The 24,646-nt window shown below is 43.4% G+C and overlaps 1 protein-coding gene across 6 annotated transcripts in view; it reads left to right on the plus strand.

Annotated features, from left to right (window-relative positions):
* Nucleotides 1-10,988: 10,988 nt before the first annotated feature.
* Nucleotides 10,989-24,646, plus strand: part of UBP1 (upstream binding protein 1) — a 54,329-nt gene continuing 40,671 nt past the window's right edge. The window contains exon 1 of one of the 6 annotated variants that reach the window (XM_034991503.1): nucleotides 10,989-11,498. In XM_034991503.1, the coding sequence (XP_034847394.1) occupies nucleotides 11,386-11,498 (113 nt within the window). In that variant the 5' untranslated portion in view covers nucleotides 10,989-11,385. Of the gene's footprint in view, nucleotides 11,499-22,429; nucleotides 22,926-24,646 lie in introns of those variants that run through there. The other 5 variants (XM_034991523.1, XM_034991535.1, XM_034991513.1 and 2 more) reach the window with 5 other exon arrangements.

The raw sequence follows: 24,646 nt of genomic DNA on the forward strand, positions 1-24,646 counted from the left end.
AAGGAAGGAAGGAAGGAAGGAAGGAAGGAAGGAAGGAAGGAAGGAAGAAAAACTAACCCATGTGTGCATGACATAGGATTTTAAAGTTGGGGAAAACAGAAAGAATACATTCCAGATTGCAAACAAGGATGTGGAGGTAGGGGGTTCACCTGAGGAAGAGAGAAGAAAGAGGATTTGCGATGTGGCATATAATTTCATTTGTGGAAATTTATGTTTGTTTTATGAAAGTCTTACCTCTACCAAAAAATAAATAAACAAATAAATAAGCCTTCCAATCTTTCCCTTTGCTTCCTTGGGTCCAGTGTGACTTTTTTTCCTGCCTGCACATTTAAACCAGCATTTTTACATGACAGACACCAGTCTTTGGAGCATGCCATTTGGCAAAGGAAAGTGGTATTTCAGTTCAGAAAACCTCTTAGCACATCAATGATCCCTGGGTAATTGGGGCAGATTGATTCCTGCTTTTCTAGGTCCCCAGACCTCGGCTTTTAACATCTTTCCTGCAGGAGAAAAATTATTACCTTTTCTGGTTTTATTTTCTGGTTTTAATATCATATAAGATCTTGCTATTCTGTGAATCGGCAGCATGAGCATCATTCAGACCTACTGCATTTTTAACAAACTCCCCAGGTGACTCATATGGTTTGCGATTCATATACATGTTCGTGTGTGAGAAGCACTGATCTAGAGGTGTTTGTGGTAAACAACACTGATGTTATTTATGTTGTATGGTCCTTTCACTTTAGCAATTGTCAAGCAGCTTATGGACTCCATTTTGAATGCTTTCCAGTTAGCGGCTATTTCTTTTCATTACACATTCTCATAGGAAATCTATGAACAAATGTATTAACTACAATACTGGGAATTCTGGGACTACATCCCCAAGATCACAGCTTCTGGCAATGACAGGTACGCTGGATCGTGGTGAAATAGCAAGTAGCCTGATTCAAGTTACCAATCAAATGGATTGTTTGAGCAACAAATACTACAACATAAATGTAATTCCATTCTATTGAAAAATCATTTATTGGGACGCTTGGGTGACTCAGTCGGTTAAGTGTCTGACTCTTGGTTTTGGCTAGGTCATGATCTCAGGGTCCTGGGATCGGGCCACCGAGTAGGGCTCTGTGCTTAGCAGGAAGTCTGCTTGAGATTCTCTCTCTCTCTTCCCTTCCCCCTGCTCATGCTCTCACATGTGCTCTCTCTCAAATAAATAAATAAATCTTTTTAAAAAATCATTTATTCAACAAGTACTTGTGATGTAGGAAAGATGTTGGGGTTTGAGCCGACAGCCAAGGAAGAATTCTTGAGACGTCTTTGGTGCAAAAAGGTGGCTTTATGAAAGCCTGGGGACAGGATCTGTGGGCAGAAAGAACTGCACTGGGATCAGGAGGAGTGGCCCATTATGTACTTTCAGGTTGGGAGGGGGTTAGGGATGGCGTAAGCCTTCCAGGCATTTTGGAAGCAAGGTTTCCAGGACCTTGAGGGGGCTAGCTATTGTTGGGAAAAGGTCATTTATTACTGTCTAATAAAACCTTAGTCATGAAACCCTTCAGATGTATATCAGTGGGCCATATGCTTGGGGGATGATTATCAACATGTATCTTGAGGGGTAGAGATGAAGTTACAAAGGAATTTTTATATGTTAAAGAAGACTTACAGGATCCTGGGGATCGGACTAAGATTGCCTTTTGCCCTTAGCAAAGTATTAACATCGAGGCAGCTGAGTCCCTAGAGGAATGTCACTCTGCCTGTTTGAAGGACTTTTCAGTGGGCTGTAGATAGTAAGGAAATTTAATTTTTCTTTTGCCTGTGCTTCCCACAACACTTGGACGCCTATTCAAACGTCAGACACTGTTCTAGGCACTAGGAATATCACATTGAAAAAGCAGACAAAAATCTCTTTCCTCCTGGAACTTACATTCTAGTCAAAGAGAAAAGATAAATAAGAAAAATGTAGTATACCTGAGATAGTGACAAAGACTAAGGGACCACAAAAAATCAGGGAAGGAGGATTTTAAAAGGTGAGGATGTGATCGAATCTTCCAAAGACTGGTCAGTGAAGCCCTCACTGAGAAGGATGCTGAGCAGAGGTGAAGAAGTGGAGGGTGACAGGCAGAGGAACGGCTCCCAAGCATGTCTATGTCCTAAATCCCGGGGCCTTTGGATATTTTACCTTACATGGCAAAAGGGACTTTGCAGGTGTTATTAATTTAATGGTCTTGAGAGGGGAAGTTTAGCCTGGATTAGCCAGGTGGGCCCACTGTCATCAACTGTGTCCTTATAAGCGAAAGAGGGAGGCAGGAGGGTCAGAGTGAGGAGCAGACATGCCAGCAGAAGCAGAGGTTGGAGCGATGTAGGAACCAAGGGATGCAAGCAGCCTCCAGAAAACTGGAAAAGGCCAGGAAACAGGTTCTCCCCTAGAACCTCCAAAGGAATGCAGCCTGTTGACACCTCGACTTGAGTGCAGTGAAGTTGATTTTGGATTTGTGACCACCAGAACTGTGAGATAATACATTTTTGTTGTTCTAATCCACCCAGGAGTCTGTTACAGTGCGCTGGGAAACTAAGGCATGGAGCCAGGCCTGGGGTGGCGCAGGTACGTTAACTGCCTCAGCGTACATCTCCAAAAGCATAGTGGCTTCGTAAAACAAACATTCAGCTCTCATCCACGGTACAGAAAGATGCAGGCAGACCAGGCGCTCTTCTGCTCCATGGACACAATGGGGATCTGGTGCCCTGGGCCCAATCAGGGGCTCCACTAGCCCCTAGGCTTCACAGTCCCCCACTGGATACTTTGCATCTGACTCGATGATAAAGGGAGAACAAGCATGGACAATTGCAAGGGAGAACTAGAGTGGGAGGGCCTGGAAGAGGCAAATGGCACTCCCACCTGTGTTCCACTGCCTAGGACTTCCATAACGACATGGCCATCTCTAGTGTTGCAAGGGAGACTGGGAACTGTACCTTATTTGTGTGCTCAACAAAAGAAATGTGGCTTGGCAAAATAACAACTCTGCTACAGTCCATCCACCTTTCTGGCCACCAAATGTCTGTGCACACCTATGCCCTCCCCACAGAACACAGTGACTCTTCGTGTAAGGGATACAACCCCAAGTCCCATTCAGTCAACACCCTACCCAAAGTCCAGATGTCCAGTGATGTAAAGTTCTGTCCATCAGGTCTGAATGTTAAAGGAAACCAAATACGTCACCCCCCAAAAAGAGAATGCCAAGACTCCCTGAGAGTTTTGAAAGGGCCAAGCCTAAAAGTAACTTATGTGAAGGGAAATTAGGTATAGATTATATGGGAACTCTCTGTACTCTCTTCAATTTATCTGTAAATAAACTCTAAAAAATGACATTAGAATCATGATGGATTGTTTCTGTCCTCTTAGAATACGTTGTGAATGGGGCGCCTGAGTGGCTCAGTCGGTTAAGCATCCGATTCTTGATTCCAGCTCAGGTCATGATCTCAGGGTCGTGCATGGAGCCCTGCGTTGGGCTCCATGCTCAGTGGGGAGTCTGCTTGTTCTTTTCCCTCTGTCTCTCCCCCTGAGCACTTGCTCTCTCTCTCTCAAACAAATAAATACAATCTTAAAAAAAGAATACACTGTGAAGAATTTAGGCATGAGTTATCATGAAAGCTGCAACTTAATCACATGGTTAAACGAATAAGTAGACAAATGAACAGAAGTAGAGAAATTAACAATAGTGAAATATAATACGTGACTAAAGAATATATAGCTGATTGTTTTTCTGTTCTTTTAGCTTTTCCGTAGGTTTAAAAAAATTTTAAATACATAGTTGGAGGAAAAAAATAAGAAAGATCATTAAGTTTTTTGGAGAAGCATAATTTTATATTAAATGTGCCTATGAGAAAAAAAATTACCTGTTCTGTTTTCCTCAAGATGAAGGGCACTTGGAAGCATATTTGGATTGTCCGGTCTATAGTTCTCCAGGGTCAAACTTGGCTCAGTCTTTGCTGAGTAAAAAAATCTAAGAAATTCCCAAGTGGCTCAGGGTATTGGTAAAATGACTATAAACTAGAGACTGTCCACATTTGCATATAGTCAAGTAACATTTCACCCCTTGTTGGATTTTATGACGTGGTCAAAAATACCGTGAATGGTGACAGCAAGGGCACTGACAAATGAGATGTCTGTCCTTGAGTTGCCTGCTTATCCAATACTTAGTAGTCAACTCATTCTTGTTGGTGAGATGGGTCAGAGGTTACACACAAGAGCAAACACTTACATGAACCAGGCCGAGTTCTAAGCTCAACAATGTGTTAACTTATTTAATCCTCACAACTCCATGAGGGAGATACACTATTATCTCCATTTTATAGATGGAGAAACTGAGGTAATGTCCTAGATCACACACTCATAGTTGGCAGAGTTTGAATTTGAATCCAGGCAATCTAGCTACAGAGTCTAACTACTATGTTATATTCAAAGGAGCACTTGGCCCATCTTTGTGGTCATGTGGTCTATATGATGTTCACATTATTTTTGACACCATTCCAGTTCTCAAAATCCAATTGCAGGGCATTCTCTCCATGCAAACAGAACCAGGAAGGTAACATTCTCATTTTAAAAGCAAAGAGACTTTTTATCAAATCCCACCCAATGGCATTGTTATCCACCAATCTAAGAATGAGCATATTTGTTAACTGTTCCAGGAACAAATTTTGCTAGTTTTAAATCCAGTTGACTTGAAGCTTTTCAAACATCTTGCTACCTACCTGACTGTGGGTGTTGTTCACAAGAATGACCACAATTTTCCAGTCCCTCTCCCATTTCTCTCAAAGAGAGAATCTGAAAAATGTGTTTTATAATGGTGAAGCATTTTAAGAACCACCAGACAAAAAGCATCTTTGCTCCTTGTCAGCATTTATGCCAAATAATTTTTGTGATTTTGCATCTGCTTTCACCAAGAGGTGGAATCTATTTCCTCATCCCTTCGATCTGGGCTGGTCTTAATGACTTGCTTTGGTTAAGAGATTTCAGCAGAAGTGATGGCGTTCTAGTGCTGGGCTGGGGTCTTACACTGGCCTGTTGTCTCTCAGAACCCATCCCACCACCATGAGAACAAGGCAGACATGGTCTGCTGGAGAGTGGAGACCATGTAGTGTGACTCAAGTCAGCCCAGATGTCCCAGCCGAACCCCAGACATGCAAGGAAGCCAGCCAAGATCAGCAGAGCCATTGCTGGCTACAGATGCACGAGGAAGCCTCACTGGGCTCAGAAGAACTGCACAATTGAGCCCAGCAAAAGTTCTGACACACAGAACTGAGTAAATGGCCGTTGTTTTAAATCCCTACATTTTGAGGTGGTTGGTTACCCAGCAAAAGTTAACTGACACTCTGGCTCGCTGGATACTCAGCACTGCTTTTCCAAAACCTCAGCATGTCTCAGAGGTATCCCCAGTACCCCACTGCTTTAGTCTCTTCAGGCTGCTGTAACAAAATACAGCCAACTGGGGGGCTTACAGGCAACAGCAACTTACTTCTCACAGTTCTGGAGGCTGGAAGTCTGAGATCAGGGTGCCAGCGTAGTCAGGTAGGGGCATCTTCTGGGGTGCAGACTTTTTACTGTATCCTCACATGGCAGAAGGGGAGGGGGAGAGCTCTGTGGGTCTCTCTTTATAAGAGCACTAGTCCCATTCTTGAGGACATAGCCCCTCCCAAAGGCCTCACTTAATACTATCACCTTGGTGAGGGGTAGATTTCAACATCTGAATTTTGAAGAGATGCAAGCATTCAGATGCTAGCACCCATGAACATCTTAACAAAGACCGAATCTGAAAGGATACACCTTTTGCAATGGTTAAGCAGCCCAAGAGCCATCCCACAGAAAGGGTGTTTGCTACTTGTTAGCATTTGAAAATTATATCATCTATCACTAATTTTTCCTGGGGAAGAATTAATTGCTGTGCAGAAGTCCAAGCAGGTAGGTCTTTTTAATCCCAGCAGTCAAATGTGAACATTTCTAAGACCCGATTTTCTCCATCAAGAGCTTGTTCTTCCTGTTTACCAGCTGTATCTTCCTGTTCAGTAGCTGTTACTAAGTACTGACTGGATAAAGATTGTATAAGGAGAGCAGTTGTTCCTTTAGCTGATCCCCAGGGTCACATTTAATTGGGAGAAAATGGTAGGTATGGGATCATTGACCATGGCTATAGCAGCCTTTCTGTTGAGAGCTGTATCAGCTGCTTTCACAATTTTGCAAAACAGCAAGACCAGAGTGTTCTTCAGATGCTGCTCATCTTCACCCATTACTGGCAATATAAAACTCTAGTGACCAGGTTTTAGATTATGTTGCAGGAAGCAGCCCTTCAACTTAGTTGCTCTCTTCAATGAAAATTTCTATGTGCATGTATCTCAAATGGATGTACTCCAACTTGCGTATTCTTTGGAATACAAATGCCATTTTCACCATACGTTGCTTAATCTATTTGTGGGATCTTTTTTTTTTTTAAGATTTTATTTATCTGACAGAGAGAGACACAGCAAGAGAGGGAACACAAGCAAGGGGAGTGGGAGAGGGAGAAGCAGGCTTCCCGCGGAGCAGGGAGCTTGATGCGGGCCTCGATCCTAGGACCCTGGGATCATGACCTGAGCCAAAGGCAGACACTTAACGACTGAGCCACCCAGGCACCCCTATTTGTGGGATCTCTTAATATGTTAGGGAAACACAACTTTTATTCATGATCTAAGTTCTAAATAGTTGTTTTTTTTTTAATTTTACTTATGGTGGTGTTTACTATAAAAAGGTAATAGTTTTATGTTGTCAGGTGCATCAATCCTTTAAGATTGCTAGATTTTGTGTCATAGTTACAAAAGCCTTTTCCCAAGTTTCTAAAATTGTTCTCCCACGTTTTCTTCTAGTGCTTTATAATTTTGCTTTTTATCCTTTTAAGCCTTTTTAAAGAAAAAGAAATTTGAGCCATTTGGAATGTATTCTGGTATAAGCTTTTTCAGGTGCTTAAAGTTGATCCCCAAACCAGCTATTGAATGGTCCATTTTCTTTCACTGATTTGAGATGCCGGCTTTATTGCATAATAAATTTCCGTATGCATATTGATCTGTTCCTGGATTTTTTCATTCTCTTCCTTTGCTCATCCATTCATCAATGAATACTGTTTTAAAATATTTAGGTTTTATAATGTTTTAATATCTAAACTTAAAATTTTTTTGAATATTTCTGCTCATTTACTTTTCCATTTTAATCTTAGAATCATTTTGTCCAATTAAAAAATTCTGTCAGTGTTTTTATTGGAAGCACATTAAATTTACTGGTTAGCTTAAGCAGAACTACCATTATAATACTGGATGTAGTATTTTATGTTCAGTGTACTTTTGTGTTTATTTTGAGAATTTAAAAATTTTGCTCACATAGTTCTTTACACTTCCTGTTAGGTTAGTTCCAAGATATTTTATCTTTTTTTTTTTTTAAGATTTTATTTATTTGACAGAGAGAGAGATAGCGAGAGCAGGAACACAAGCAGGGGAGTAGGAGAGGGAGAAGCAGGCTTCCCGCTGAGCAGGGAGCCCAATGCGGGGCTCAAGCCCAGGCTCCGTCCCAGGACCCTGGGATCATGACCCGAGCCAAAGGCAGGCGCTTAACGACTGAGCCACCCAGGCACCCCAGGATATTTTATCTTTTTAAATCCTGTTATAAATTGATCCTTTTCTTTCATTATGGTGTCAATGCTCTTTGTATGAAACTATTGATTTATGAATATTCATGTTGTATGCCACTATGTTATTAAATTTTTACTTGTTTCCCCATGAGATTTTCAGATATATGAACATATAATCTATAAATAGTGATAACTTTAACCTCCTTTTTCTACTTTTATATCTCTAGTTTCTTTTTCTGATTTAATTGTGTTTTTTAGTGCTTTCAAAAACCTATTAAGTGATAATAATGAACATTGCTGTTCTGGTTAAAAATATGTCAAGTTCTTTGACATTTATCCTTCAAAAGATGGAGACAAATCCTCTCTCTCTCTTTGTTTTAAAGATTTTATTTAGTTATTTGACAGAGAGCGAGAGAGAGCACAAGCAGGGGGAGCTGCTGAGGGAGAGGGAGAAGCAGGCTCCCCACTGAGTAGGGAGCCCAACGTGGGGCTCTATCCCAGAGCGTGGGATCATGACCCGCGAGCTGAAGGCAGATGCTTAACCGACTGAGCCACCCAGGCGCCCCAACAAATTCTCTTCTTGAGTGGAGGCTAGATGGAGTGACTTGCTTGTATGGAGCAGCAATAAAGTAGAAGGGATAATGTGTGACTTTGGAGACCAGGTCATAAAAGGCAGTGCAGCCTCCTTTCTCTGTCTTGGTTTACTTACTCTGGGGAGAGGGGCGCGGTGCGGTGCCAGATGCCATGTTTTGAAGACACTCAGGCAGCCCTGTGGTCCCAAATGAGGCACTGAGGTTTCTGGCCAACAGTCATGCAAGTAAGCTTGAAAATGGATCCTCCTGCCCCAGGTAAGCGCTCAGATAACTGTAGCTCCAGCTGATATCCTGACTGTAACCTTAAGAGAAACCTGAGCCAGAACAATGCCGCAAAGCTTGCCCCTCAGATACGTGTTGGTAAAGATTTTATTTATTGGAGTAGATTATAAATTGATTCCCAAAAACCCACAAAGCTTAAAAATGAATTGTATCAGTTTGGCCTAAAAAGGACAACGAGAGTACCACGTGAAAAGAGTACTTCAGACTCCTGCACAACTACGGATGGAAAACAGCTGAGAAAACTACTTGTTGTAAACATGGGCTACTTTTTAAGGAACTGGAAGGATAAGTCAGAGGGCGGAATCAAGAGTCCAGCGGATGGAGATAAGAGCCACTGAGTATTCCCAGGAAGTATGATGAAGTCCTAAGCAAGGAACTGGCAACATTTACCCAACTGGATTTTAGAATGTCTATGATCTAGTGTGCCTTCTATTCCCCTCTTTGAAGAAAAATGTCAATAGAGGTAAGTTTCCTGTGCCTCTCACATTACTGCCTGTGAGGCGTGTGGCAGTGGCTGGGGCAGATCATTTGTCTTTTTAACTCACAGATCTTCATCCAGAGGAGCCACTTGAAAGACCCACTTAATGCACACCTGAGGAACTGCAGCCAAAGAGCCTCATCTGTTCCAGGACCTCACAAAATCTCGAACCTTAATGTTGTAATGGGATGAGAACTTTGCAGGGGTCTGGGCAGGAGGTGAGTGTTTACTGCATGTGGAAAGAGTATACAACATTTGTGGCCAGATGGTGGATTTTGGAAGTTTTAAAACACGGCCCCCCCAAACTATTTAACTTTCCTCCCATCAATCTTATTCTATGGCTGCTTCACAAATACAGTACAGAATAAAGAGTCTGTGTCAGTTTCTGGTTCCAGGCCTTCAGTGTTAAAGAAAAAAATATTCAGTGTCACTTGTTAAAAATGGCAAGACAGACTTTACACAGGACCATTACAATAGGTATTAACGACCACACCAACACAATTTTGCAGTGGAGATTAGGCTCAACTCCAAATACAGCATGGCTAAGTGGGAATCTGGAGCCAAGGAGCAAGTTGGGGGTGAGTGAATGTAAAGTTACTATGAAGAAATTACTAGGAGGTAAGGCGGGGTTGTTGTGGCCGGTACCTAACAGGATTCTTTTGAAGGCCCGCCAGGGTGATCAGACATCACCTGGGGGATGGCTGAGGCTAAGGGACCTGAGCAGATAAGGAGGTAGAGGGTTCTTGCTAAAACTGAATTTTACAAGAAAGTGCACAGATGGGTCTAGGAGAAGATTTGGAGTCTGACTTAAGTTTGGTCAAACAAAGAATCTTTGTCATTAAGAAACCAGCAATTTCCACTTCCTGTTGTTTGAGACACTTGCTTTAGGAACCCAGCTGCCCCGCTGAGAGGAAGTCAAGACGACACGGAGAGGCCACTGTGTAGGCATTCCAGCAACCCCAATTGAGGTTCCAGTGGATAGCCAACATGAAGCAATAAAACACGCTGAGTGGGGAAGCCCTTGAGATGACTTTAGCCCCAGCCATGCCACTCCACCCACAGGAGAGACCCTGAACGAGAACCATCTAGCTAAGCCCAGTGAACCTCCAGAACCATGAGCGATGACAATAACATGATTGCGGGATGTTACTGCGACTGAAACCCCAGCTTAACCCAGGCTCGCCATTATGCTCACTGCAATGTGCAATTGGGAGACAGCCGGAGCCCTTTACAGGAGCGTTGATTGGCCTACACCCACGTCAATCAAGATTTTCTGCCTAATAGGCTTTTCAGCCACCAGGCACCCCCCCCCCCCCCCCCCCCCCCCCCCCGCCCCGCCCCAACCGATCTTTCCATCTGTAGTTTCGGCAAAACCCAGAGACTATCTGGAAAGACCACAAGGGAGCAAAGCCCATCCAGGAGCGGCGTTTAGGGCGGCTGCCTCCGGTGCGGTCCAATGAACTCTTTCTTTTGGCAGCCAATTCCGGCCTCGAGACCGCCCAAGAGGAAGAACGTTTTGATTGGTTGTTTAGTAGAGGGGCACAGAGACTCACGGGAGCCTCGAGGAAGCACTTGCCATTATTGTCCAGTTCGCCTGTCAATCAGCTCGCCTTTCTGGAGGGGCGGGAACTGGCTGCCCAGCGGGCACCACCTCTTCCTGGGCTGGCGTGCGGGGAGGCGATGGGCCGCAGGGGCTGCGAATCGGCCGCGTGGGCGGGGCAGCGCTACCCGGCCTGAACAGTTTCTCGGTCGTGAAGCGTCGGGAGTTTCCCGAAGCGCCGGGCCGTGCGGGGCGGGCCCGGGCGAGGGGCTAAAGCCCGGGTGGGGGCGGGGCCGGGGCGGGGCCGGAGGAGGCGGAAGCGGCGAGAGAGCTCAGGCCGCAGCCATATAGGAGCCTGCGTCCGGGCCGGCGGAGCGGCGGCGGCGGGGTTGGCCGGGGTGGCGGGACCCTAGTATCTGGGCGGGTGGGCTGAGGGCCGGGGTCGAGACCGGGGATCGGGTGACTGGCGGGCTGAGCTCCCGCCCCCGCGCAGTGCCGGGGAGGATGAGGCCGGGGGCTCCGGGGCGGGGCGGGCGGCGGCGGCTGCAGCGCTAGCGGCGCAGGGGGTGGGCGGCGGCGGCGGCATGAGGCGCGGGGCCGGCGCCCGCGGGAGGGAGGCGCTGCCGGCGGCCCGGCCGCTCCCGCTGCAGCTGCTCGCCGGGCTCGCCGTGCCCTGTTTGCGGGGCCCCGGACGCTCTCGTCCCGGCCGCCGCCCGGGCCGCCTGTGGTGACCATCCGCCGCGCCGCCCGAGGCTTCACCCGCGCCCTCCCCCAGGGCGCGCCCGCGGAGCTCCGGCCCCATCGCCTGCTCGCGGAGGCCGCGCCGGGCGGCGGCGAGGCCGGAAGATGGCCTGGGTGCTCAAGATGGACGAGGTGATCGAGTCCGGGCTGGTGCACGACTTCGACGCCAGCCTCTCGGGCATCGGGCAGGAGCTGGGTGCCGGCGCCTACAGCATGAGGTACCGGGCGCCCCGGGCCGGGCGGGCGGAAGCTTTGGTTTCCTTGGGGAAGGCCTGCACGACCCAGAGCCTCTGCCAGGCGCGGCTGCGCCCGGCGGTGCCCGGGCCTCCCGGCCGCGGGGTCCGGGCCCTGCCGCGTGGCCGTCGGGCCCAGGGAGCCCCGCGGGCGTCTGTCCACCCGTGTGGCGGGCGTGGGAGGTTGGCCCTGCAAGACGCCCCGGGAACTGCCTCTGAAGGCTTCATTTTTGCTGTAAAACTGGCCGGCTGTTAGGATGGCTTGGGTTGGTGGGGGAAGGGGCTTCCTTTCCTTGCAAGTGATTTACAAGCCCCTTGGAGCTGGAATATAGTGTACGAAACGGTAGAACTTGTATTGGGAAAATACTGTCCAAGGTTTGGTTATCAGTTCCTATTCTGTTTTACATTGTAGTCTTTCCTGGTTGCAAATTTTAATCACTTGCTGTTACAATAGTAATTATATCGTAAGTGAAAGTAGACGCAGGGGGAAAAAAGCACCTTAGTGATGTTTTTTGATTACTTCTAAGTGAAATTTTTCGTTTTGGGGACCACCCTCTTAGGCTCTTTTATTTTGGAGAAGGCTTTAAGATGCAGTGATTGCACAACAAGCCAATAGTTTGTTCAGTCTCTGCTGCCTGTACCAGCAGCCATTCATTTTGTTTAATATTGAAGGTGGAAACACATCAGAGCTTAGTCTCTGGTCTTTATCCTGAAGAATGCTGTGTTGGGGTTTTTTGTTTTGTTTTGCTTTTAACTTTTCAGTTTGGTGGTTCTTTATTTTTATTTTTAGCAGTATATTGAAATATGGTGTATGCACTATTAAGTTCACCTGATTAAAGTGTACAATTCCGTGCTTTGGCAGCTTTTTGTTAAGGCGAATTGAGATTTTTCTAAATGCGTTCTTTAATGCCTGATGTCTTTGAAGTGCTGTCCAGTCTCCCAGTAGCTTTCATACATCTCACTGCTGCTCTCGGGGAGGACAGAGAGCATAAATGTCCTGAAGAGAGACTTAGGGGTCAGAGCAGGCCTGGAATGGTGGGGGCTGCTCCCTGAAGAAATTCAGCTTTTGTATCTTAAAGGGGAAACTCTGGGCAATAAAGAACTCTCAGAGAGGAGGAGATGTTTCTTAAAAGAGTGTGGAAGTGTGTGGAGGAAACCCTACTCTGACGCTGATTGGGTATGTGCTCCTCTCCCTGAACTTGGCACTTGCTCTCCGCAGTTGTGCAACTTGAGGGCTCTGGATAAAGTGACTTATTTTCTAGAACAACTGTCTCAGTTGAAGAAATTGATCTATTGAAAGACATGGGGTCATCCCACACAGTACTAGAGACGGTGATTTCCTAGTTAAAACACAGGCCTCAAGTGCCATGCTGCTCCTTGAGACCCGTTAAGGTACATGAAGGGAATTTAGTATTTTCAACTGAAAAGTTGCTTCTCACTTCTCAGTTATGGTAAAATGAAAGTTTGCTGCCAAGAACTTTGCTTATTAGGGTTATTTTGAGGTTTTACTTTTTTCCTAGAGTTTTATTTGTTTTAGTGACTCAGCCAGCTAATGAACTTTTGTCTATGGTTTATTCTGTGAAAAGGAAAGAATATCATGATTTTAACCTTTCCCTGACCTTGTTCTTAAAATAATATCTGACATCTTTATGATTACGGGTCTTTTACAACACTTGCCATGGGGAAACTTTGCATTAAATGTTTTTGGTTCTTTGCTTACATGGTGTGTCATTTTATACAAAATTTCAGATATTTTTGAAGGCAAATACCAGTTTTTAAGGAGTTTACTTAGGTTTTTTTTTTTTTTCCCATATTTAATTGGGTCCTCAAAACTGAGGAGCTGATGAGAATACTTGCTTGCCTCTTGCAAATTCAAGGCCCTTTATTTGAAATTTAAACTTGGGCAGTTCCAAAATGGACTTGATATGGACTAAGTCTGAAGAAGGCTTTAGGCTATTGGAGGCTTCCTTTGATTGCACTTCCCAGCTTGGACCTGGAGTCCTAAGAAGGCTGGATCTTAGGAGCCTGGTATCTGTCTTCTGTATGGGCAGGCAGTCTCTTTTCATCTGGCATCAAATGGGACGTAAGGCTATTGATGCTTATCTTTCTCTTTGATTTCTTTCTTAAGTTCAAGAAGTAAACTCAAGGTGCTATATTTGAAATTATTGGAAAAGTGACTTCTTAATGAAATGAAAGGCTGCCTACAAAGTAAATTTTTTTGAATTCCAAAGTAAAGTGAAGTGTGCTTATTATATTTGCTCTTTGGATGGCTTAAACCATCCATTTTTATTTTTATTTTTTTTTAAAGATTTTATTTCTTTTTTTTTTTTTTAAGATTTTATTTATTTGATAGAGAGAGACACAGCGAGAGAGGGAACACAAGCAGGGGGAGTGGGAGAGGGAGAAGCAGGCTCCCCGCGGAGCAGGGAGCCCGATGCGGGGCTCGATCCCAGGACCCTGGGATCATGACCTGAGCCGAAGGCAGACACTTAACTGACTGAGCCACCCAGGCGCCCCTAAAGATTTTATATCTTTATCTGATAGAGAGCACAAGCAGGGGGAGCCGCAGAGGGAGAGGGAGAAGCCGGCTCTCCATTGAGCAGGGAGCCCTATGTGGGGCTCCATCCCAAGACCTGGGGTCATGATTTGAGCTGAAGGCAGACACTTAACCGACTGAGCCACTCAGGAGCCCCTTAAACTATCCATTTTTAAAGACTTTTTAAGAAAATGGGGGAAAATGCCTTGTAAGAAAGATGGTTTTTCTCAGTAGTCTGACTTAACTTAAAAATGTGTTTGCATTAGGGCACCTGGCTGGCTCGGTAGAGCATGTGGCTCTTGATCTCAGGGTGGTGAGTTCAAGCCCCATGTTAGGCATGGAGCCTACTCTAAAAAAAAAACAACAAAAAACAAAACTATTTGTGTTAAACAATGCAGGTTGATAGTATTGGGTATGTCATGGCAAATTTCTGATACTGCCTTTGCTTCTTCCCCTCCTTTTTTTCCTCTTGACTCTTTAGTTTTCTCTCTGTCTCTATCTCCCCTCCCCCCTCCCGCCCCTGCCTTCTCCCTCCCCTCTCTGTGTGTACTGGTATACCACATTTGTATGTGAGGTATGAGCTACTGCAGATTCTGTTTGAAATGAGGCAGGTCATAAATGTTTTTTAGAATCTTAGTTATAATATCAAGATTTTAGAGATGGATGAAGAGACCTTAGAAACTTCTAAACCAATCCTTTTATTTTGAACTGAAGCCCATAGATGTTAACAGTGTTGGTCCAGGTGACCTGTTAGTGGCACTACCATTCCAAATGAAGGCTAACCTTCCCCTCACTGAAGGAAGGCTGAAACCCATTGTAACTTGAAATCTGGGTCATTCATGTTTTCTGAAGTAAGGGACAGATAACTAAATGACCTTTAGAAAGTAGCTCATTAAAACGTTCTTAAGAGGGTCTTTTGGGCCACCTGGTAATTTTCTTTCCATCTTACTGTTTACATGAAATTTATAATCTGTAACAACTTAATTTTTAGGACTTAGGAAGTACTGTGACCTCTTTAGATTACACACAAAATATTAAATTATTACTTTACAGAAGGCATTGGTCTTGTTGCCGCATAGACTGGGGAGACCTCGGGTTGTGAGGCTCTTGACCCATCTTGTCCAAAAGATTTCACCAGAGGCTCTTGATCTCATCAGGAGAAAGCCTTCAAGGCCAGACACAACACAGCAGTACAAGCAGGAAAGTTTATTAAAGCAAAAGTATGCTCTCAAAATGTGAATGCTAGTGGGCTCCAGGGAGCATGGGAGAGTGGTGTCCACTAGGGTTTGGATTTTTATCCACGCCCATTGTGGAGTCCAACGCGGGACTTGAACTCACAACCCTAAGATCAAGACCCTGAGATCAAGACCTGAGCTGAGATCAAGAGTTGGATGCTTTAAAAAAAAAAAAAAAAAAAAGAGTTGGATGCTTAACCAGTTGAGCCACCCAGGTGCCCCTGGGTTTCTATCTTAACAGTTGTTAACAAGGGGGTGGAATCTTCACTACTTGAGAAAGGGATTTCTTGGAAGCGCAGCTTTTTCTTCCTTATTTGGTCAGGGGTTTCCTGTCATGGCACCTATAGGGAGGAGATTTTAGGTATGGTAATGTAGTATAATAAAGGAATAATGTGAACCTTGGCCTACTTTGTCAGCCACCTTGGACCTCTCTGGTTTGGTCCAGTTTCTTGTGGTTTTGTTTTTGAGTGCTGCTAGGACAGGCCTCTGACTTCCTCATAGTTGGCAATGACTTCCTGTATGCTGGCCTGCAGGCATCCTATTAGAACCTAACTAACTGCCTACTCTGAAACCATCGTAGTTGTTTTCTGGGAAATGATCAGCTCACTTTGTTCATTTTTGAGGAAGTTTCTGTCACATACCCAGATCTGAATAATCATAGTTTGTTAGTTTTTCTTTCAAGTTAAAGTGATACTCCATGAGAGAAACTGCTCGGTCAGCCTGCAGATCAACATGGTGGCATAAAAGCTTTCCTTGAGACAACCATTGCACTTCGGTGTGCAGCAGAAATATGCCTACCCAAGAACCAATATATACTAAAATTAATAATTTTTATGCAGTGACCACCACTGCCTTGATTTGGGTACAGTTTGGTGTCACTGCCTTGATTCATGCCAAGGCCCCAGCAGTTCTAATCACCATTGGTTGAGTGCAAATGTCATCAAAGTGAAAAAGGCAAATCATGTTTTAGTATTATTCTGAAAATAGGTTTGACCTTCCTAACCCCCTGAAAGAATCTGTTTCCTCAGCATACCACAAATTACACTTTTGAGAATCTCTGGTTTAATGTGTGTGTACAGTTTAGATACTTAAAATGTTTTCTTCTAAATTAAAGTAAACCCATTATTAAAGCTCAGAGAAGTTAAGTAGCCTGCCACAATGTCATTTAACAAATGGTGGAGCTAGAATTTGAAGCTCCAGAGCTAGGGTATGGCTTCTACTTCTTTCCATTGCACCCTTTGGCTGCCTACCAATTAATAGAGAGGTCTTCTCAAGGTAGTAGAGCATGATCTTTCTGGATAGGAGGAAAACCAGCCAGGAAGGCTATATTTATTTTTTCTTTGTCTATTGTATCTTGCTTTTTTTTTTCCCCTCCAGGACCTTGCTGAATTTAATAGTTCTTCCCTTTTTAAAGATTTTATTTATTTATTTGACAGAGAGAGAGCACAAACATGGGGAGTGGGAGAGGGAGAAGTAGGTTCCCTGCTGAGTAGGGAGCCAAATGCAGGGCTTGATTCCAGGACCCTGAGATCATGACCCAAGCTGAAAGCAGATGCTTAACCGACTGATTCACCCAGGCACCCCTGAACTTAATAGTTCTAATAATTTGTAGGATCTTAGACTTTCTAGTTAGACAATATCTTTAAATAATGGTAGATTTATTTCTTCCTATATGATCTTTACATTTCATTTTCTTGCTTTAGTGTGTTGGGTAGGGCTTCACTGCAGTGTTATTTAGAACCACTAGAAACTTGAGTTTTTAGTCTTCTTACTGATTTTAGAGAATGTTCCCAAAGTTTCATAAATAGGTTATCTTTATTCCTAAATGAGATTGGTCCTCAATTTTTTTTCTTCCATTCCTGTTTTTTATTTTTTTTAAACATCAAGGCTGTATCAGTGTCAAGTGAGTTGGATAGCTTGCTCTTTTTATGGGCTAAAAGTTTTATTTATGTATTTGTGTGTATATAGGTGTATATATACGTACATATATACATGTAAATACCTATATACCTATATATACATATATAAATACATACCTATATGTACGTATATATACCGATATCGGTATATATACGTACATATAGGCTCTACGCCTAACATGGGGCTTGAAGTCACAACTTTGCGATCAAGAGCTGCATATTCTGTGGACTGAGCCAGCCAGGTGTCCCTAAACAGTTTTTTATGAAATGAGACTTAACTGTTTGTTCAAGATTTTGTAAAGCTCACCTGGAATACAGCCTGTATTTGGTGATTTTAACTTTTTATGCACAAGTAGGTGTTTGTACCTGTAATCGATTTAACAGACATAGGAATATTCAGAATTTATGCATGTTAGCCAGTGGTGGTAGTTTTAAATTTCATAGAAAATTGCTCTTAAGTTTTCAGATTTTTTTAAAGAAGATCTCTACAATATTTGCGATTATTCCCTTTTACTTTATGTGCTACTATTATTGTCTTTTCCTTCTTTTGTGACCTATTTCAGAGGTTTGTCTGTATCTTCAGTGCTTCTTAAGAAGCCAAATTTTGGCTTTCTTTTTCTTTTCTGTTGGATTTTCTATTCTACTTTTGTGGTCATTTTTTTCTCATTTTCTTGCTTGCTCTTGTTATTTTCCAACTTCATTGGTTGGATGCGTTTTCCTCCTTAGTTTTTGGTGTTTGTTTTCTAATAGATGCATTTAAAGCTATATATTCAGCTAAGTCTATCGCGGGATTTGAGGGCAACACCTTTTTCTTCATTCAGTTCTGTTGTTTTCTTTTTTATTTTCTTTCTTTTTTTTGATTTTATTTATTTATTTGACAGAGAGACACAGCGAGAGAGGGAACACAAGCAGGGGGAGTGGGAGAGGGAGAAGCAGGCTTCCCGCGGGGCAGGGAGCCCAATGCGGGGCTCGATCCCAGGACCCCTGGGAGCATGACCTGAGCCGAAGGCAGACGCTTAACGACTGAGCCACCCAGGAGCCCCTATTTTCTTTCTTGTTGTAGTTCTTCATATATCCTGGACGCTAGCCTTTGATCATGCATATATGTCATAAATACCTCACCTCCGTGACTTGCCTTTCCATTCTCTTTTTGGTGGCTTTTGAATGTTCTAGATTTTGATATGGTCACATTGACTAATCTTTTCACTTATAGTTGGTCCTTACTTACTGTGACTTAGAGGGTATAAGATATTCTTATAGTCTTTTCTAAAGATTTATTACTTTATATATCATACCTAAGTATACAGTCTGTCTGGAATAATTTTTTTTCTTTTGGTATGGTATGAAGTAGGCCAATTTCACTTTGCCCTGCTTGAAAAGACCTTTTCTCGAACCTCTTCACAATGCCATTCTGTTCTAAATCAACTGTCCAGAAGTGTGGTGTTCTGTTTCCAGATTCTGTATTCTGTCCTTGTGTTCCTGGGGAATACTCGACTAGATCATGCTTTGTCATTATACTCTTGGATTTGGTTTGTTAATTCTTAATTTGGGACTTTTGCCTCTATATTTATGGCTGAAACGAGCTTTTCATTTTCTTTTTTAGTTCTGTTTGTGGCTAGTTTTGACTTCAAAATTAGGCTCATAAAATGAGTCAAAGTCTTTTCTTCTCTTTCTGTTCTGTTGAAGACTTTCTGCAAGAACTATCTTTGAAAGTTTTACTGAACTTGCCTATAAAACCATTCTAGGGCAGGGATTTTCTTTGGGGGAAAAATTTTAACCACAATATCAGTCTCTGTAGGATTATTTTTAAAAGATTTTTATGTCTTGAAGAAAGTTTTTTTAAGATTTTATTTTTTTAAGTAATCTCTACACCCAACACAGGGCTTGAATATACAGCCCCAAGATCAAGAGTCAATCCTCCACCAGCTGAGCCAGCCATTGAAGAAAGTTTTGATAAGTTATCTTTCTAGGAAATTGTTCATCTTATCCATAGTTTCAAATGTATTGGCATAAAGTTGGTAGTGATATTTTCATCTTTTTAGGTTTTTTTAGAAGCCTGCTTTTTAGGTTTTTTTTTTTAGAAGCCTGCTTCTCTCTCCCTCACTCCCTCTGCTTATGTTCCCTCTCTCACTATGTCTCTCTCTGTCAAATAAATAAAATCTTTAAAAAAAACAAAAGACTACAAGAAACTCCAATTTCAGGACACTGCTTTTCTCCTGCATTTTGGTCAGCACTGTGGCGCTGCACCCCTTCAGTTCTTTTTTTTTTTTTTTTTTTAAGATTTTACTTAGCGTGCGTGTGTATGTGTGAGCACGAGTGGGGGAGAGGGAGGAGCAGACTCCCCTCAGAGCAGGGAGCCCAATGCGGGGCTGAATCCCAGGACCCTGGGATCAAGACCTGAGCTGAAGGCAGACGCTTAACCAACTGAGCCGCCCAGGTGCCCCTGCACCTCCTTAGTTCTTAGCCATCTCCCTTTTCTTACCGGTTCTGAACATCCTTCCACCTTGTCCTCTGGAATCCTCAGTCTGCCATCACATGGATTGAATTGTGTCCCCCCAAAAGGGTATTGGAAGTCCTAACCCTCAGGACCTCAGAATGCGACCTTTTTTGAATAAGGTCTTTATAGGGGTAATCAAGTTAAAATGATATAATGAGGATAGGCACTGGTATCTTTATAAAAAGAGGACATTTGGGCACAGAGAGAAGACTAAGTGAAGACTTACAAGGGGAAGCTGGCCATGTGATTGGAGGGATGCATCCATAAGCCAGGGAGTGCAGAGGACTTCACCAAACACCAGAAGCTGAAGTAGAGGCCCAGACCAACTCCCCAGCATGCTTATTTCAGACTTATAGAGCTGAGAGATGTAAATTTCTGTTGCTTTAAGTTTTTGGTACTTTGTTAGGACAGCCTGAGGAAACTAACACAGGCAACTTTGTCTCATAATGATATTTTCACCTTCCTGTTCTTTTGGACTGCTGGCAGTCCTCTCAGTATATACTTTTCCTCTGAAGCCCCAGCAAGTGGTGGTAGTTTATTTCCACAGGCTTCCCACTGCCCAGAAGGTGAGGGAAGGATCCTCCTTACTTCTCACTGCTACTTTTAAGCTATGCTCCCTCTCCCTTTCTCCTTCCATTTAAGACTCCCCCAACTTTGAATTTCATGTTAACCAAATATCAACCACTCGGTCACCCAATTATTGCAGTTATCTCAGTGATTTCTGGGTCAGTCCTCGTTTTTAAAATTTTAGGTCCTGGTTCAGTATCACTCTCTGACACTACTAAATTCTTGGTGATTTCCGAAGATACCTGCCAGTAGCCTAACGTTTCTGTTCCTTGTATCTTTCTTACAGTGGTATTATCTTCAGCTTCTCAATCCTGTGATCATATGTTAGACCTTGACATTTCCAATCATGTAACCCACGTATAATCTCAAATTCAGGGTTCAGTGTTAACTACCACCTTCTACCCTTTCAGCTCATTCCCTCAGTACCTTCCTCTTGCTGTCATTTGGCCCAACTACAGTCCTTGATCCGACTCTGTTTGCCCCCTTTTTTTTTTCAGATTTATTTATTTACTTATTTTAGAGAGCACAAGCAGGGGAAGGGGGAGAGGGAGAGAAGCAGACTCCCTGCTGAGTGCGGCTTGATCTCACAACCTTGAGATCATGACCTGAGCTGAAATGGAGTCAGAAGCTGAACCGACTGAGCCACCCAGGCGCCCCATCACCCACTTGAACACCTTTTTTTTTCTTCAGCCAGTTTTAATTTTCATGGTCAGTCGTTGTATTAGTTTCTTGCATATACCCTTGTTTCTCTTGCCTTCTCTTGCTTTATTCCCCTCCCATCTTTTTTATTTTAGCAAAACTGTAACCCTGATTAAATGTGATTTTTCACTTTAAGTCATCTAAGCAGCTGAATGTGGTCTGGAAAAACATTGAATGGGTCTCAGTTGAAGTTTACAGCCTCAGTTCCAGTGCATCCTTTTGCCATTGCCCCTGTGTTGTTCTCATAGTGGCCTCATCCACTGCTCCCCACCCCCAGCACTTGATGACTCCAGGACTCCTCGGACCCTTCCACCACTTCCTCCCCATTCCCGCTTTCCACTGATTGAATCCCTTACTTGGTACTTCCTTCCACAGACTATACTGGCTTAGATGTTTTTCTTGATGTATTTAGGTGGGGATTTCTTCTATTTATCCTGCTATGGTTATTTGGGCTTCTTCAATCAGTGCATTGGTATATTTCATCAGTTCTGGAACTTGCTTAGCCTTTATCTCAGATATTGCCTCCACAATATTTTTCCCTCTTCTGGAACTTCAGTGTAAAATCTCACTTTGTCCGTCCTTTCTTTTTTGCATTTTCCATCATTTCACTCTTTGCTTCCTTCTGAATAACTTATTTTTGCCTATATTTCAATTTCCTTATTTATTCTACTCTACATTTCTGTCTGAGCTGTTAAAGCTAAGTTCTTAATTCTAGCAGTTTTATTTTCCAGTTCTAGAAGTTTGGGGACGCGTGGGTGGCTCAGTCAGGTAAGTGTCTGCCATTGGCTCAGGTCATGATCCCAGGGTCCTGGGATTGAGCCCCATATTGGGCTCCCTGCTCAGCAGAGACCCTGCTTCTCCTTCTCCCTCTGCTGCTCTCCCTGCTTGTGCTTGTTCTCTCTCTCTCTCTCTGTGTCAAATAAATAAATGGAATCTTTAAAAAAATTTTTTTTAAAAAAAGAAGTCCTGTTTGTTCCTTTTCAGTTTTGCTGTCCCTTAAAATTTCCTCTTCCTTGCGATCTCTTTGGGCTTGTCTTTTTTTTTTTTTTTTAAAGATTTTATTTATTTATTTGAGAGAGAGAGAATGAGAGCACATGAGAGGGGGGAGGGTCAGAGGGAGAAGCAGACTCCCTGCCGAGCAGGGAGCCCGATGCGGGACTCGATCCAGGGACTCCAGGATCATGACCTGAGCCGAAGGCAGTCGCTTAACCAACTGAGCCACCCAGGCACCCTGGGCTTGTCTTTTATTTCTTTAAACAGAGTAAGCATAATTTTATAGCGTGAGTCCATTAATTCTAGCATCTGAATTCTTTGGGGATATCCATCTGTGTCCAATTAGGAAAATAGAAACCATTTAGATGTTTAAATTAGAGAAAGATGTAATAAAGTATTTGCAAAGGTGCTGGAAGGGTTGGGGGGGGGGGGGGGGCACTTGTTACCTGGTTGCTCCCAGGCTAGCTGCTGGAGGCATGGCTGCTGGAGCCCGGAAATTTCCTGTAGCTGCAATCTGTGCGGTTTCCTGCCTCTCTGTCTTTTCCCACTCCCTTTTAATTCCCCACCAGTGCTTCCCTTTTACAACTTAGCAAGACTCCAGCTGGCAACACGTCTTGTGTGTGTAGTTTCAGACCTCGAACCCTCTGCAACAGAGGCGGAAAAGAGCTGAATACCAACAGACCGATCTGGAACTGGGTGTATGCCATCTGTTGTTTTTGCTGTTGGTTCTTGCTCCCAGAGTCTTGTTTGTCTTTGTGTGCCTGGTTATTTTTGGGTACTGGCATTTCAAAATTACTTGTAATGATTTGAAGCCTTGAGAAACTTCATTTGCTTGTCAGATCCCTGGGAGCTCTACCTGTCGGGGATATGGGATTACAAAAACAACTGAATACTAGAACTTTCTTCAGGTTTGGCCTAGTAGAAATGATGATCTTAAATAGACCCTTCTTTATGCTAAATGCTGGGGTGAGTCAGTGAAGTGAAACAAATTTGGGGAGATGGTTGTGTACTTCTGGGTGATACAGACTTAAGTCCGGTGTACTGTGGGAATGTGATGAGCTTTGTGGGTAGATAGAGCAGGACAAGGGAAGTTGGGAACATGGATGAGAGGACTGCAGTTGTCCGGCTGTCACTGCGAAGGTGACATTTAAATGAAGTGAACTAGACGGACTTTGGCAGAAGAGTGGAGCCAAACCCAGTGCCAGTGCAGATGCCTTGAAAAAGGCAGGGTGGGAGGCTGGTGTGGGGGGCAGGGGGAGTGAGGGCAAGTAGAAGAGGGGAAAGGAGCAGAGTGAGTGAGGCCTTGAAGGGACCCTAGTTGAAAGTGAGCTGAGGGAGCAATTTCAAAGGAGTGAAATGATCTGGCTTCTGTTCAGGAGGATCGCTGACTGCTGTGTTGATTGGAATGCATTTTCTTTCTTTCTTTTTTTTTTTTTTTTAAGATTTTATTTATTTATTTGAGAGAGAATGAGATAGAGCATGAGAGGGGGGAGGGTCAGAGGGAGAAGCAGTCTCCCTGCTGAGCAGGGAGCCTGATGCAGGACTCGATCCCGGGACTCCAGGATCATGATCTGAGCCGAAGGCAGTCGCTTAACCAACTGAGCCACCCAGGTGCCCCTGGAATGCATTTTCTAATGAAGTAAAAAATTAATTGGGATTTCAATAGCAAATGATTTTTTTTTTTAAGATTTTATTTTCAAGTAATCTCTACACCCAACTTGGAGCTCAAACTTAGAACCCAGAGATCAAGAGTTGCATGCTCTACTGACTGAGCCAGCCAGGCGCCTCTTTTTCTTATCCTTTAAATGCTTACATATATAGGACATAAGAATATATATATTTTCGTCTACCGTGGAACCATTTTGACTGATAGTTGTTTTTTCATGAAGAGAGTTGTTCTAAGTCTTAAAAGTACCACTTTTTTTATACCAGTGTATCTTTTTATTATAAACTTTAAAATGTTTTAATTTTCAACCAGTGGTTTTAGTATTATTTTAGGCCATGCCTTAGAATCTCATTTTATAGCACTTTTCTTCCCCCAAACTCCAGTATAATGCCCAGAATATCCCCTGGAATTCAAATTTGGTGGTCACCTGAAAAGTTTCTATAGTTGCCACAAGGTTTTATGTCTGTGCCACTTAGGTGTCCCCTGGGCTGCAGTGCTGAGAAGAGCTCTAGAGGAGGGCTAGGGACCGCCACTGACTGTGTGTTTCTCAGTTATACTTGTATGCTGAGAAGCGTTTTGATGATTTCCAGGTATAAAGAGCAGAACTAGTGGGTAATTAGTTTCTGAATGATCAGTCTGATGCTTTAATAGAGTATATGCAGGGAGTATATGCAGGGAGGAGGGAATGCAATGCAGGCTTTCTCTCCCATCTCATTTATTTCAACATTTTGTTTTAAATTGAATTTAATTGAAATGGGCTAGCCAAATTCTTAGTTAATGCTTGTAGAAATAAAAAAGGAAAGTAAGCAATTCAGACAAACCCTTGCTATTGGTGTTGATATAGTAGTTATTCTTTGGATATATTTTTAATTTTTTTTTTTTAAGATTTGTTTTTTAATAAAGTTTTTTTTTTTTTTTAATTTATTTGACAGACAAAGCGAGAGGAGGAACACAAGTAGGGGGAGTGGGGAGAAGAGGGAGAAGCAGGCTTCCTGTGGAGCAGGGAGCCTGATGTGGGGCT

This window comes from Mirounga leonina, unplaced genomic scaffold (genome assembly GCF_011800145.1).
Source record: "Mirounga leonina isolate KUSES-001 unplaced genomic scaffold, KU_Mleo_1.0 Mir_115, whole genome shotgun sequence".
Taxonomy (NCBI): Eukaryota; Metazoa; Chordata; class Mammalia; order Carnivora; family Phocidae; genus Mirounga; species Mirounga leonina.